The sequence below is a fragment of the Otolemur garnettii genome, unplaced genomic scaffold, assembly GCF_000181295.1.
Source record: "Otolemur garnettii isolate 467f Iridium unplaced genomic scaffold, OtoGar3 scaffold00003, whole genome shotgun sequence".
NCBI lineage: Eukaryota > Metazoa > Chordata > Mammalia > Primates > Galagidae > Otolemur > Otolemur garnettii.
This window is the reverse complement of record NW_003852398.1, coordinates 33957308-33973204: the sequence shown is the minus strand read 5'-3', so window position 1 is coordinate 33973204 and position 15897 is coordinate 33957308. Positions and strand designations below refer to the sequence as shown.

The following is a 15897-nucleotide window of genomic DNA, read 5'->3' as shown; positions in this document are numbered from 1 at the left end:
AGGCGGTGCGCAGGTTGAGCCGGGCGTTTCTAGGCCTGGTCGGCGAGTAGCGGTGAGGGGACCCCAGGGCAAGGGCGGAGGGCGGAACTTTCGGGCCTGGCACAGCGGGGTGGCCGGAAGGTGCGATGGGAAACTGCGCTCTGAGCGCGCGAGGCAGAGAAGGGCGGCTGGGCAGGGAGTGCTCAGTGGGCTTCAGTCCCCCAAACCCGGGACGGGGCGCTCCCAGCACTATCCGCCCATGACCGTCTTCGGGGTGCTGCGGAGGATGGGGGAACGTCCAGGCCCTCCCGCAGCTCACACGCCCGCGCCGCGCCCTGTGTTCTCAGCGCTGGGGCAGGTAGCTAGCTAGGCTCAGGTTTGCTCTGGGTTGTTGGTCAGTCGCACAAAGACTCTGCAAGTCAGGTGGAGCGGCGCAGACACCAGGGCGTGGTGATCCCAGACCAGGGCTGACCCCAAGGCTGGAGTCCACTTGGTGTGGCCGGGGAGGATGAGTAGGATTTTCCCGGCGGAAGGGAAACACTGCGAAGGAGGGGCTTCCCTCTCTGTTGTAGCGGTTTCCGGTTTGCCAAAGCTAATATTAAACTTGAATTATCTCTTGTCTGGTAGGGCTGGGGTTACAGATGAAGAAACAGAGCGAGCAGAATCCAGATTTAGTTATAAGCTGCGTGACCTTGTGCTAGAAAGGGACCTGACCTGTCATTTTTCTCATTTGTGTAATGGAAAATTATAAGCCTTCCTGTGGTTGTGGAAATCTAGTATCACTTGATGCGTTGAAAGGTCTTAGCTCAATGCCTGACAATGGTGTAAGAGCTTACTGTTACTGTTCTTAATATTGCTATGACCTACCCAACCTCCTGCTTACCGCAGAATGTAGGTAGTGGTCACAGAACACTGTGCTCCGAGTCCCCCATTCCAGCACACATTATTTCACCCCAATTTGGTTATAAATTTTTTTCAGTGTCTAATGCAAAGGTTGTTAGATGCTGAAAATGATACACAGATGGAAATGACCCGATCCTCACCCTTGAGGAACTAATACATTCTGATAGGAGAGGAAGTCCAAGTTCAAAAACTACTGTAATGCAACGTGAGATGTGACAATGTCATAGGAAAGTTAGTTTGCCTGGACTTTAAAGAAAGATGGGACGTCTGACTGGGAAATGCCTGGTGGAATTGGGGCTTTGGCGGTGGATAGAATCAGTAGGTATGGACTGAGTTCAGGTGGTGGGCAGGTCATGAAGAACTGTTGAAGGGAAACACTGCTTGGAATAGAGGTCTTTAGCTCTAGCTACACGTTGGAATCACCTGGAAAGCTTGGACAACTACTGAGGCCTGATTTCCTTGTTCTGGGTTGTGGTTTGAGTATTGAGACTTAAAAAAAAATAGTTCCTTAGAGGATTCTAATGTGTAGACAAGATGGAGAACACTCACCTAAAATCATAAACTCTATAAATTCATCTCTAATCCTATTTATAAATGTTTTAACAGGAAGAAAAGAAAGTTTAAACACCATGTACTACCACCTGGTAAAACTATTCAGTATTAAATAAGATAATGTGAAAGGGCCTACTACAGTAAATAGTTAAGTGCTCAAAAATGTACATTGATTCTGAATCCCATTCTTAGTTTTAAGAGTTTTAAAATTATGGCTTGGTATATAATATTGTGCATATAATTTTAGAGTGTTCATAGGACCCCCCATAACCCATCTTGGAACACATTCCCTTTTCCCCTCATCCCAGTTAAGTCCAGCTCTAATGCATTTAGAATAAAACTTAAAAGTTCATGTGTGTATTCTTGTTTTGTTTTTAAATATTCTTCTAGCAAAGTTAACCTAACTTTGAGGTTCACTGGCAGAGTTGCTGGAAAAAGGAAAAACTGGAGGGAGATGGGAAAAGGCATAGAAGATGGAGAAGAGGAAAGTAGGAACAAACAAACTTTAAGAGGATATTTGTTACAGGGCATGGTGTCCTGTCCTCTCACATAACTTTGATGTTCCTCCTTAGTTCCTCCCAGGGCTGAAGGCAGTCAGATAAGAAGGCCTCTGTCATTGCTGCAAAGACTTCTTTAACCACATGACTCAGTCTGTCCTAGGTAATATGCTGCTCTAGCTTAAGAGTTAGTTATATGTTAGGATGTGTTTGGCTTAAGTAGTGATAATGGAAATTTAGATTTTTAATTTGGACAGGATCCTAACACCATCTTTCCTATTTCTTCTCTACAGATGGCAGGATTTCCATAGTATATGTAGTATGAGTTCCATAGCTCATCCTCTTATCCAGCTTCTGCAGTCTCAGATCTACCAGCTGGAAAATAAATGGGATTTGCTTGAATTCCACACTGAACTGAAATACACGGGGCTGCAGTATTAATATCCTTTTCTTCTGATTGTCCTTAACAGGTACTAACTGACCTCAGATAGAACATGCATGTCACTGTGTCTTAGGGATGCAGCTTAAGTAGGGCAAACATCTGTTGGGAAAACAATTTTGTTAAATGAATTTGTTTAAATTTTGTAGTGTCACCTTTTATAGGATAATGTCCTAACTTTTTGATTTTGTATATTTCAATTAAAAATATTTTAATTGAGAGAGAATATATTTGTAATTGTAATCCAATATTATAACTGATAGAATGGTAATATTTTTGTTTTATTAAAATACTTTTATAAATTTTCATTATATTGTTCACTTTTAGCTTCTCCACAGTTGTGCTGAGTCTTTTAGTTGCTACAGTTTAACACATTGATTCCTGTGGTGGGACCGCACCTGCGGTGCATCTTACACGGGTACATGTGAAATTTACTAGGTATAGAATATAAATATCTTAACACAATAACTAAGAAAATGCCATGAAGGCTGTGTTAACCAGTTTGATGAAAGTATTTCAAATCATATATAAAACCAGCACATTGTACCCCATGATTGCATTAATGTACACAGCTATGATTTAATAATAAAAAAACATTGATTCCTGTACACTTTGATAGCACATGTACTAAAATTGGAAGCAGTACAGAGATTAGCATGGCCCTTATGCAAGGACAACACACAAATCCATGAAGCATTCCATATTTTCACCTGAGGGGGGTCTCGAGAATCCTCATTGGAAGCTATTGTGCTCACCCTGCCTAGCTTTGTAGATGGAAATGGGGCTGGGGCCTGGGCTGTTACTGCTATTTGGAAACACATGCCTCTTGTAGATCCCGCCTTAATGTTTTTCTGACATCTGAGTAATAGCAAACCCTGCTCAAAGTGGATATCAGATTTAATACTATAAGGTGACAGAATAATGAGAATAGTTTTACCAAAGATAATAAAATATCACATTATATGCATTTTACTGCTGATTTGAGAGCATCCTTAGAAAACTGAACGTAGTCATGCACAGTGGGTCATGCCTGTCATCCCAGCACTCTGGAAGGGCAAAGTGGGTGGATTGCCTGATTTCACAAGTTTGAGACCAGCCTGAGCCAGAGTGAGACCCTCTAAAAATAGCCAGGCATGGTGGAGGGTGCCTGTAGTCCCAGCTACTTGGGACCAAGAGTCTGTGGTTGCTGTGAGCTATGATGCAATGGGACCAAGAGTCTGTGGTTGCTGTGAGCTGTGATGCAACAGCACTCTATCAAGGGTTACAAAGTGAGACTCTGTCTCCAAAAGAAAATAGAAAAGTGAATGTAACAAAGACCAGGACGTTGTTGGAAATTGTATGCTCTCTAGCAACTTTGTGTGAGTTTTTGTACAAGCACTGTTTTATGAGTTATATAAAATGTTATAAAAAATTAAAAAAAACATTGACTTTAAGTTAATGACTTCTTAGAGTTGATGAAATTACTATTTTAAAAATTTGACTCAGCACCCATAGCTCACTGGTTATGGCACCAGCCACATACACTGAGGGTGGCAGGTTCGAACTTGGCCTGGGCTATCTAAACAACTGCAACAAAAAAACAGCTGGGCATTGTGGCAGGCGTCGGTAGTCCCAGCTACTTGGGAGTCTGAGGCAAGAGAATTGCTCTCAAGCCCAAGAGTCAGAGGTTGCTGTGAGTTGTGATGCCCCAGGGCACTCTACCTACTCAGGGCAACATAGTGAGACTCCATCTCAAAAAAAAAAAAATTAAGGCTCAGCACCTGTGGCTCAAGTAGCTAAGGCGCCAGCCACATACACCTAAGGTGGCGGGTTCGAATCCCCAGCCCGGCCCACCAAACAACACTGATGGCTGCAACCGAAAAAAAATAGCCAGGTGTTATGGTGGGCGCCTGTGGTCCCAGCAACTTGGGAGGCAGAGGCAAGAGACTTGCTTGAGCCCAGGAGTTGGAGGTTGCTGTGAGCTATGCCACGTCACTCTACCCAGGGGACAGCTTGAGGCTCTGTCTCAAACAAAAAAAAAAAAATTTAACATTTTGCTACTTGCTCAATTGTCTTTCTTAGATAGTGCTTTTGCTTGTGACATCCTCGAGCACATGATTTTCTTTTTCTTTTTTTTTTTTTTTGAGACAGAGCCTCAAGCTGTCCCCCTGGGTAGAGTGCCGTTATTTCAGCTCACAGCAACCTCCAACTCCTGGGCTCAAGCGAGTGTCCTGCCTCCGCCTCCCAAGTAGCTGGGACCACAGGCGCCCGCCACAGTGCCGCCCGGCTATTTTTTTTGGTTGCAGCCGTTGTTGTTTGGCGGGCCTGTACTGGATTCGAACCCGCCACCTTAGGTGTATGTGGCTGACGCCTTAGCCACTTGAGCCACAGGCTCCAAGCCTTTCAAAAAAAATTTTAGTCATGCCTTTTTCCTCCTATTAATCATAAAATGCCTAACTGATAAAGTCTGTAATTAGAAGCACCACAACCATCTCTGTCTCTCTTTTTTTTTTCTTTTTTGGAGACATAGCCTTACTCTATTGCCCCAGGCCAGAGTGCCATGTCAGCCTACCTCACACCAACCTCAAACTTCTCTGAGTTCAAGCAGTCCTCCTGCCTAGCCTCCTGAGTAGCTGGTATTATAGGTGACTACCGCAACGCCTGGCTAATTTTTCCTATTTTTGGTAGAGATGGGGTCTTGCTCTTGCTTAGGCTGGTTTCAATGCCTGTCCTCAACTGAGCCTTCTGTCTCAGCCTCCCAGAGTGCTAGGATTACAACTGTGAGCCACCATGCTGGCCCATCACCCATCTCTTTTGAAAAAGATGATGATTATTATTTTTTTTAGAGACAGAGTATCACTTTATCACCCTAGGTAGAGAGCTGTCATGTCACTGCTCACAGCAACCTCCTGGCCTTAGGTGATTCTCTTTCCTCAGGCTCCTGAGTAGTAGCTGGACTACAGGTGCCCGCCACAACGCCTGGCTATTTTTTGTTGCAGTTTGACTGGGGCCGGGTTCAAACCTACCACCCTCAGTATATGGGGCCCTACCCACTGAGCCACAGGTGCCTCCTGAAAAAGATGATTATTATTGCATAGCTGATGGAATGTTAAAGATGGCTGTCATTTGGGAGTTAGCAGAAAAGTAAGAATATTGGTGAATTCTTTGCAGTTGTTTGTGAAGAGTTTGTTAAGTTACATTAAACTTCTGCCAACTCTGTACCTTTTCTATTCTTAACTGATTTGAATGATTATCTTCAGTTCCTCAGAAAATTAAATGTCGTCAGAAGATCGAGAAGCTCAGGAGGATGAATTGCTGGCCCTGGCAAGTATTTATGATGGAGATGAATTTAGAAAAGCAGAGTCTGTCCAAGGTGGAGAAACCAGGATCTATTTGGATTTGCCACAAAATTTCAAGATATTTGTGAGCGGTTAGTTAATAATATTCTCTTGAACAGATTTTTCTTAATAAAGATTATTCCTGATTTCTTTGTGTATCTTAAACTGTCATCTTGTGGTTTTAGGCATTAGCAATAGATGATAGTGTTACAGACTTAATGAATGTTTCTGGTTTTTTATTTTATTTTTTTTAGAGACAGGGTCTCACTTTGTCACCCTCAGTAGAGTGCTATGGTGTCACAGCTCACATCAACCTCCAGGTCTTGGGCTTAGGCATTTCTCTTGCCTCAGCCTCCCAAGTAGCTGGGACTACAGGCACCCACAACACCCGGCTATTTTTTGTTGCAGTTTGGCTGGGGCTGGGTTAGAACCCACCACCCTTGGTATATGGGGCCAGTGCCCTACTCACTGAGCCACAGGCACCACCAAATGTTTCTGTTTTAAATGAAAATTGGAATGGGAGCTAACAGTTTTCGATTTGATCCCACTTGTAGACCACGCATGTAGACTATTATCTTGCATATTTCATATATCCTAGTCTTCTAAGTAGTAGTTTATCATCCATGAGTCATTGGCTGTTCAATAGAGATAACCAAAGAGAAAATGAAATAATGTATGTGAAAACACTTGGAAAACTCTGAAGTACCATGGTGTTTGTTAATATTATTTGGTTTCCAGAATCATTTGTATTATCATAAACCTGTGACACATGCTGTTACTCTGTGACCTTTTGCTTCAGAAAACAAAACTGCTGCTTTTGGTACACATGTTCACAGAAGACCTTGATGCATACTTTTCAAAATGTTTCTACTATAAAGGGATTGAGTAAAGTAAGTGTGATAATTGAAATGAAGTTTGGATTGTGAGTGTTGTGTGTTGTATCCTGCCCTCAAGCCTGAGATCACTGGGTTGGCACAGTTTTTCCCAACTATGATTCATGGGTAGTTGGCATATGCTGGTCTAAGTAGGTCATGGCTGTTTGGTAGAAATATCCTTTTCTCTAGATTGTGTCTGTAATCATCTACTGTAAACCAAACCAACAACAAAACATAGCATTGTGTGTTACTTGGTCATTAGTGTTAGGAATTATACTCAGAAATGTATACAAGATTAAGTTGTGTATCTTCATTATACATTTCATGGTGCTTAGTAGATTTTTCAAGGGTTATAAAAATTTTTTAAGGTGGTGGCTACGAAGTTAAAATTAGGAAATAGTGCTTTGGGGAGGGTTTTTATTCCCTCAGCTAAAGCATTAAGTCTTTCTTGAGCTATGCTCAATGGTAATAGACACTCAAGCATTGATCAACTGATCCTTTCTAATCTTTGTTTTTGGTTCAGGCAATTCAAATGAGTGTCTCCAGAATAGTGGCTTTGAATACACCATTTGCTTTCTGCCTCCTCTTGTGCTGAACTTTGAACTGCCACCAGATTATCCATCCTCCTCCCCACCTTCATTCACACTTAGTGGCAAATGGCTGTCACCAACTCAGGTTAGACCGGAAACTTAATTTTTCCTATCCATTTTTAGAAACTTAAAAACTCATCTTTAATTGAAAACTACCTTGATGATCATGAATTCAGTGCATGAAGAGAACAAATGTTTTTGATTTTATAATTTTTTTCCCCTTGACTTCCTGAATCCTAATGTTGATGAATTGAAAATGTTTGGTGTTTTAAAAAGGAATGGCAGTGATTAAAAACAGTTATGAATTGCAGTGGGAATAATTTTTAATCAAGTGTGTTGTTTCTTTTCTGGTCTTGCTATTTTCCCATTTAATCTGTATTGCAATGGAAACTATGAGGTCCTCCTCATTTTCCTTAGATGCTGGTATTATTTTGTTCTTAGTTTCTTATCCATTCATTACATGAAAGATTTAATTGTAATTAGGACTAAAAAATGAGTTAATGTAGTTATAATAAGCAAATTTTCTGAGTAAATAGAATTGCTTTCGTTAAAAAAAAGTGTTGATAGCAAATGCTGATGGGTGTCACATAGACACAAATGCACAAATAAAAATGTGTATAATTCCTGAAGGTAACTCACTGAGGCCTGAGACCTTATTTTGAACCTTCATTTCCTGTGGGTTATATATCCTTTTATAGTACCAACCTCAACTCTTGATTGAGACATAAATATAACTTGAAGCTAATCCAAAGTATTCTGGGATAGATAAAGGATCAATAGCAGCTACTTTTCTAGAAGTCTTAATGAAGATTGATAGGCTAATGAATATTAAGACAAAAGCTGTTAGATTGCTGACCTTAAGGAACAGTTCATCAGTTTTTCACTTTCGAGCATATAGTTTTCATTCCCTCACCCTCGTACGAGTCTAGTCTAATCTGTTAGATGAGAGTGCAGTTGCAAAATTGAGCTTACGGTTTAAAAACAAGATTAAACTTTAAAAAAGGATAACACAGGTAGGATAAAAAGGAGTATTATTTGCATTCTATTATTTGTACCAAGGCAATAGATGCAAGGTAGTTGATTATTTGCCCATGCATATCAAGACTGTTTGACATTTAGTCACTCATAGCTAACTGAATTATTTAGATATTTATAGTTCCATTTCTCCAGAGAGCTCTTGATACTTTATATCCATGCATGTGCACATGCACAAAACAAGGATAGGTTAACTGGATATGTGGTTGTAGTCTCAGGTTCCAGCCAACCAGCATCTACCTAATGCTGGCTTTGGGGGAGTGGGTATGCTGGGGAGGAAGGTTGTTCATATTTTCTGATTTATGAGTACAACTAAAATTATAGCAGAATTTTTGACAAATTTTTATGCATATAATTGACATTTTAATTGGTCTCTTATGTTCCTTCTTTGTTTAATTCTTGTTCATTGCTGCACTCCGATTCCTTGGCATTATTCATATAACCTGTTGATGGTGAAATTGACACATGGCGCCTGTTATTTGCTGAACTGGGTGGGTAGATAGAGGGAAGTAGGGTTAATTCTCTAATATTTTCCATTATTTGTCCCTCAGTATACATGCACACAGTTTCTTTTTCACTCTTTTCCTCTGTCTCCCCCCCTCACATTTACGTGCACCCCACCTGCCTCTTTTGAGAAAGGACTGGAATGAAAAAAGATACAAGATTTCATTGGACTTGGTAGCTCACACAGCACTCAGAGGTTCCCTTTTAGTATTTATCACATTTTATAGATTTTAGCAGAGTGTTTGGCTCCCACAGCTGATCCTATAAGCATATTCATGCCAGTGTGAAAAAGCATTAGTTGTCCAATCTTAACTTATCCATAAATATTGAAAGTAGTGCCTGGGCAGGGTTTAGTCAGTAGCGCTACACAGAGCAAGGAACAGAAAATGTAGTCCTTTTTCACTTGTTAGTTAAATTTACAAAATTTGTTTGCCATCTGGAAGGCTTATTTTTGGATGTTTACCTAAAAAAGAAAAGCTGCTTTATAATTCCTGTGCTCTACTTACAAATATTTTATATTTCTAATGGAAAATCCTCTTATATTTGCCTTTCAAATTGAACAGACCACTTTTAAAGAGGAAAAGTCAAAATAATTTAACTTTCATTGCGTAACTTTGGAAACGTGGGCTTTCTGTGTGGCAGCCAAACCATGTTGGGGGCTTGTGATCATGCCTGGAGTTAGAATCAGTCCAGTTCCCTCCATTAACCAGGATCTGGTGTAAGCGCAGATTGCTTGTTAAAAGCAGCTTGTAAGTTTGAAAAACAGGACTAAGCTTAAATTTTGTTAGTAATTTTTCAGATGAGTTGGCATTTTGATAGGACTGAAAGTTAGAATTTAATTTTTAAACTGTTTTTTCTAACCATTATTCCATGATACCTAAAGAGTTAGAACTCCCAAAGGAAGAGAAATAGTTCATTTTAGAGCTAGATCTTTTTCTCCTGCATGAAATAATATAGCAGTATTAAGATAAAGAACAGAAAAAGTCCTCCATTTCAGCAGCTCAGGTATAAATCAAGTTTCCTACCTTAGAGAGTCTTGCTGTTTTTCTTGTTTTCATGGCGCTTCTGACTTCATAGTCTGTCTACTCTGGCTCATCCTGCTGACTAGTTTAAGAAGTGCTACAATAAGAATGTTGGTACTATTTTGTAGCATAGCATCTCACAGCAGTAAAAAATAGTGTTGCAAAGTGAAAGGGCCTCATTTACAAGTTGACAAATTTCTAGGGAAACCAGGATTTGGCAGGAGCATCATCTTTCCAAACTCACCAGCGTCCTCGTGTTTTCTCCTAGCTATCGGCTCTATGCAAGCACTTAGACAACCTCTGGGAAGAACACCGTGGCAGCGTGGTCCTATTTGCCTGGATGCAGTTTCTTAAGGAAGAGACCCTAGCATACCTGAATATTGTTTCCCCTTTTGAGCTCAAGATGGGTTGTCAGAAAAAAGTTCAGAGAAGGACGGCTCAAGCCTCTTCCAACACAGAGCTAGATTTTGGAGGAGCTGCTGCATCTGATGTAGACCAAGAGGAAATTGTGGATGAGAGAGCTGTACAGGATGTGGAATCATTGTCAAGTCTAATCCAGGAAATCTTGGACTTTGATCAAGCTCAGCAGATAAAATGCTTTAATAGTAAATTGTTTCTGTGCAATATCTGTTTTTGCGAGAAGCTGGGTAGTGAATGCATGTACTTCTTGGAGTGTAGGCATGTGTACTGCAAAGCCTGTCTGAAGGACTACTTTGAAATCCAGATCAGAGATGGTCAGGTTCAATGCCTCAACTGCCCGGAACCGAAGTGTCCTTCAGTGGCCACTCCTGGTCAGGTAACTACTTACTCTGTTAACAGGCCTCCCTAATTGTCTTCCACAAAGGGAAACAGTATCTTAGGAACTTCCTTAATAGAGCTCAAGGAGCAGGTGGAGGCCTGCCAACTCACAATTTGTTTTGCTGTAAGAGTGCTGTGGTCTTACTTTATCCTTTAAGCAAATGTAAATGTTTCTTTTGTTGGCCTTGGAATGGGTGGCCCTAGACAAGGATGAGTGTTAAAAAAGTAATTCTGGTGATTTACTTTGTATATTGGCTAGGATCCCATCAAACTTGCGGAATCACTAGGCTGTCTTGTGTGAGATTGGGATCCGAAGGAGGTTTAACACTTGGAATGATTATACCCAACTCATTTACAGACTTTAACATAAATAGAGCATACTTAGTATTTTGGTTTTTTATCAACTTTATTGAGACATAATTTTATTTATTATAAATTATACCCATTTAAATTGTATACTTTGCTTTGTTTTGACAATGTGCAGACCCATGCAACTGCAAGTCAAGATACGTACTCTTGCTATATTTGGTTTGATACTGAAGCAAGATTTGGGTGGGGTTTTGTTTTTTTGAGGCAGGGCTTTGCTCTTGTCACCTGGGTTGGAGTTCAGTGGCCTCATCATAACTCACTGTAGCCTTGAGCTCCTGGATTCAAGTGATCCACCCAACTCAGTCTCCTGAGTAGCTGGGACTACAGGCACATGCCACCATGCCCAGCTACCTTTTCTGTTTTTTATAGAGACAAATTCTCACTTTTGCTCAGGCTGAGATAGAGGTCTTAATCTGTGTGCCCATTTGGTTTATACCAGCATCCTAAGAATCTCCTCAGGATGCAAACTTCTTGTGGAATCATGAAACCTTTGGTGTTTTGTATTTCCCTCCAGGTCAAAGAGCTAGTGGAAGCAGAGTTATTTGCCCGTTATGACCGCCTTCTCCTCCAGTCCACCCTGGACCTGATGGCAGATGTGGTGTACTGCCCCCGCCCATGCTGCCAGCTGCCTGTGATGCAGGAGCCTGGCTGCACCATGGGTATCTGCTCCAGCTGCAATTTTGCCTTCTGTACATTGTGCAGATTGACCTACCATGGTGTCTCTCCATGTAAGGTGACTGCAGGTACGTTGTAACTATGTAAACCCAAACTCCCATCCCCACTGCTCCAAAACCTCATGACCTCATTTCTTCAATTAGGAAGTGTTCACTCAACTGTCATTTCTATGTCAGTTACTGTCCTAGGCTCTGGGGTGTAGTAATGTCCAGAAGAGACAAAATTTCTGCCCTCACAGAATGTACATTATAGTGGTGGAGATAGGCAAACAAAAGAAAGAAGGATATTAGATGGTAGTAAGTGCTAGGGAGGAAAAAGAAAGAAAGCAAGGACAAGATATGAGATGTTCTAAAGGGGAGGGGACTTGGGATTTTAGTTAGGGAAACCAGGGGAGGCTTTGCTGGCAAAATGGTTAAGTAAAGACTTGAAAGAAGTAAGAAAAAAGTGTACAGATATGGGAGGACTATTCCAGAAGGAATGGTGAGGTGAATTCTACCTATGAACATGGAATGATGTCGATCCTGAGTGGCAAATACAGGGCATCTAAATGGCTACTCTTGGCTCGGTGCCTGTGGCTCAAGTGGCTAAGGCGCCAGCCACATACACCTAAGGTGGCAGGTTTGAATCCAGCCCGGGCCTGCCAAACAACAATGACGGCTGCAACCAAAAAATAGCCAGGCATTGTGGCGGGCGTCTGTGGTCCCAGCTACTTGGGAGGCGGAGGCAGGAGACTCGCTTGAGCCCAGGAGTTGGAGGTTGCTGTGAGCTGTGATGCCACGGCACTCTACCCAGGGGGACAGCTTGAGACTCTGTCTCAAAAATAAATAAATAAATGGCTACTCTTGTCTTCATGACACATGCAGTCAGACATGCCCATCAGTTATCAAGTGCTTTCTCATAGTGCCCAGCAAGTCCCCAGACTCTTCCTCAACATGGCACTTCAGAAAGCCACTCTTTGCTGAAGGAGGCACAGGAAGCGAAACCTATTGGCTGTTTCTGGTCCAGATAAGGGTAGGGATACCAGGTCCTTAATGTCAATTTAAAGGACTTTGGTGGCTTAGTCTTTCTCAGACTAGCAGGAACGATAATAGGTACTTGATAGGATTCTTCTAAATGAGGTAATACAGTGGTACTCAGAGTTACTACATTTGTTACACTGGCCTATGATGCAATAAATATAGAAATTGGGTTAGAAACTTTATAGTGATTTCACAGAATAATTCTATGTCAGTCAAATCTAATAAATATTTAGGTCTGTACTTTTTATCCTTACTTTTCCTTTTTCTAATACTTCACTTGATTATACCTTACAAAAGTGTTTATCCTTGACAGATTAGGGAAAGAAAACTTGTCCTTCACCGTATTTTGAGAAACAGGGGGCTAATACATGTAAAATGCAAAACATTAACTGTTAATTCTTTTATTAGTATAATTACTAATTGCTAATGTTAGCAGAGGGTCATTATTTCCAGGAGAGTACCCTGTGAAGAAGGAGTGGATAATTCTAGTTGCCTAGGGCAGAGTCTCGTGGAAGGTAAGGGCAGAAAGGATGGAGAACTTACCGAAGTGTAATACAAAGCCTTTACTTTAGACTTCTATAACCTTACTGTTGAGAGGCTACAGTACATGTCAAGTGTTGAAGGAAGAAATTAAAGATAGGCATAGGGCTTCAGCAAAATTATGGCTCTCTCTCTCTTTACATATATACAAAATATGTAAAATATGAAACTAACAATTTTATTATTTTGAGACCATTAGAGCAATAATCTCTGTCCTTAATATGTCTACTAGGACAAAAATTCTTGAATTATTAAAGGGATAAAAATGACAGGATTAGAAAGATCTCTGTTACATCAAAGTAGAGATGATGGAGCCTTGGAATGCACAGCACAGAAAAAGGATTCAAAGTAAAGGCAGAATGCAGATAGAATTCTGTCTCAGAAGACGTCCATTGCTTTAAAAGGGAGACAGACCTCTAAATAAAAGGAAAGTAAACCAGTAAAACAACTAGAACATTGCTGAGAGAAGTCTAATTACTTGTGTTGAAAAATTAAGGTAATAGAATTGAGATCAAAGCCTTTTGTCTAGAAGTAAAGCCTTTGGTAATAGTGCCTATTCTGTTTGAGTTAAGTGATAGAGCAGTGGAAGCCAAGTTCAAGAGTATCAAGGGAAAACTTTTCAGCGCCTGTAACAAAGCACAGTTACAGGGTGAGATTAGGGTGATTTTTTTTTTTTAATATACAGAATTGAACAGTTAGTCTTTGCCCTTAAGCCCTTTGTATTTTTTAAAATTTTTTATTAAATCATAACTTTGTACATGCATTTATGGGATTCAGTGTACTGCTTTGTATAATGTATATGCTTACATGTATAATGTGATATACTTACTTTGAACTAAGTAACACATCCATCACAATTATACTCATTTCTTAATAGTTTTGAAATGTACCATTGCATCATGCACATTAGGTGAGGTCACCCCACCTCCCATTTCCCCCCTCTACTCCCGTCTTCTGTTCTACTTTCTGGACTGTAGTTATGTTTTGCCATTCATATGAATGTGTAGGTGATTATATATTGATTTCATAGTAGTATTGAGTACATTGGATACTTTTTTTTCCATTCTTGAGATACTTTACTAAGAAGAATATGCTCCATCCAGGTAAACATAAAAGATGTGAAGTCTCCATACTTTTTAATGGCTATGTAGTATTCCATGGTGTACATATACCACAATTTGTTAATCCATTCATGGATCAATGGGCTATTATGAATTGGGCTGCAGTAAACATTCTGGTGCAAGTGTCTTTGTTGTAAAATAATTTTGGGGTATATACTTAGTAGAGGAATTGCAGGATTGAATGGTAGGTCTACTTTTAGTTCCTTGAGTGTTCTCCAAACTTCTTTCCAAAAAGGTCCTTTTAGCTTGCATTCCCACCAGCAGTGCAGAGCCCTTTGTATTTTATAGGCTTTCTTCAAATGGTCAGTGCTGCAGACTTAGTGAAAAATCAACTTTTGTTTCAACGCTTTTGTCTTTTGGACCATTAGTTGCACAAACATATCAACATAAAGAAATCAAAGGAAAAAAATAACCTATTATTCTACCACGTGCAGCAAGTCTAACGTTTCTAATTGAGGAATTCCTTTCCATTCTTTGTCATTTGTGCAAGTGCAATTTTTACCTAGTTATAAGTATACTTCTTTCTGGATTCTGTAATGAATGTTTTAATTGGATTATAGCCATCCTAATTATGGTTTTTTTAAGCTGAATATTATGTCATTAGATGGCTCTTCTACACATAATTTTTTTTGAAATTTAATTTGTTTGCCATTGTTATAGCCATCTCCATGCATATGACTTCACTTTGGATTATTTCCTTATGATAAAGTCCCAGGAATAGCATTCTTGAGTAGCCAAAGATTATGGCCATTTTTAATGATTTTTTTAGTCAGCATTGCAAAGTTATATAAAAGTTAATTTTCCATTTCACTTTCTAGAAAAATTAATAGACTTACGAAATGAGTACCTGCAAGCAGATGAAGCCAATAAAAGATTTTTGGAACAGAGGTATGGTAAGAGGGTGATTCAGAAGGCACTGGAAGAGATGGAAAGTAAGGAGTGGCTAGAAAAGAACTCAAAAAGCTGCCCGTGTTGTGGGACTCCCATAGAGGTACATGTTTTGGTACAGACTTGGAAGCAAAAGATTTGCATGTTATGATTGCCTCAGGGAGTCTGTTCATCAGTTTTATGATTTATTAAGAAAATGCATGTTGGTATTTGTGAAGCCATTTTACTTAGAAGGTTCAAATTTATTATTAAGTATTATTGACCTTAAATATATGTAGACTTTCCTTTTTAAAGAGCTTTCAGATAGTAAAGTAACAGTTCTCACATTATCCTTCCTCAAAATTGAATGGGTTATGAGGAAAGCATATTGGAGCTACTCTTAACTCATCTATGTGATTGAAAAATAAAATCTGACCTCTTAGAACTATTTATCCTGTTTAACTATTATATATTCAGGAACTGGCAACATTTTTCTATTAATCTGAGCTAAAATAATTAGATGTATTTATTACTTTTTGACAAAATCTTAATAGCTTTTATAATCAAAATATATCTTTGCATTTGATTCTACTGTTCCAATCTATTATATTTGAACTGAAGCTAGTGGTGATTCCCCATTACTCCGTTAAGAAAACTGGCATTGTACCTGGGCGTTGTGGCAGGTGCCTATAGTCCCAGTGACTTGGGAGGCTGAGGTTAGAGAATCACATTAGCCCAAGAGTTTGAGGTTGCTGTGAGCTGTGACACCACAGCTGACATAATGAGACTCTGTCT

The 15897-nt window shown here is 40.0% G+C and overlaps 1 protein-coding gene and 1 non-coding gene across 6 annotated transcripts in view; both read left to right on the top strand.

Moving 5' to 3' along the window:
* The window catches only part of RNF14 (ring finger protein 14), a 21467-nt gene continuing 5570 nt past the window's right edge, over positions 1-15897 (top strand). Inside the window, exons 1-7 of one of the 5 annotated variants that reach the window (XM_012808586.2) lie at positions 1-52; positions 2225-2371; positions 5598-5779; positions 7086-7237; positions 9982-10509; positions 11395-11623; positions 15054-15226. In XM_012808586.2, the coding sequence (XP_012664040.1) occupies positions 5626-5779; positions 7086-7237; positions 9982-10509; positions 11395-11623; positions 15054-15226 (1236 nt within the window). In that variant the 5' untranslated portion in view covers positions 1-52; positions 2225-2371; positions 5598-5625. Of the gene's footprint in view, positions 53-2041; positions 2095-2224; positions 2402-5597; positions 5780-6486; positions 6578-7085; positions 7238-9981; positions 10510-11394; positions 11624-15053; positions 15227-15897 lie in introns of those variants that run through there. The other 4 variants (XM_023515686.1, XM_012808582.2, XM_023515689.1 and 1 more) reach the window with 4 other exon arrangements.
* Positions 2976-3078, top strand: LOC111727173. The gene has a single exon (XR_002774788.1). It is a non-coding gene; the product is annotated as a U6 spliceosomal RNA (small nuclear RNA).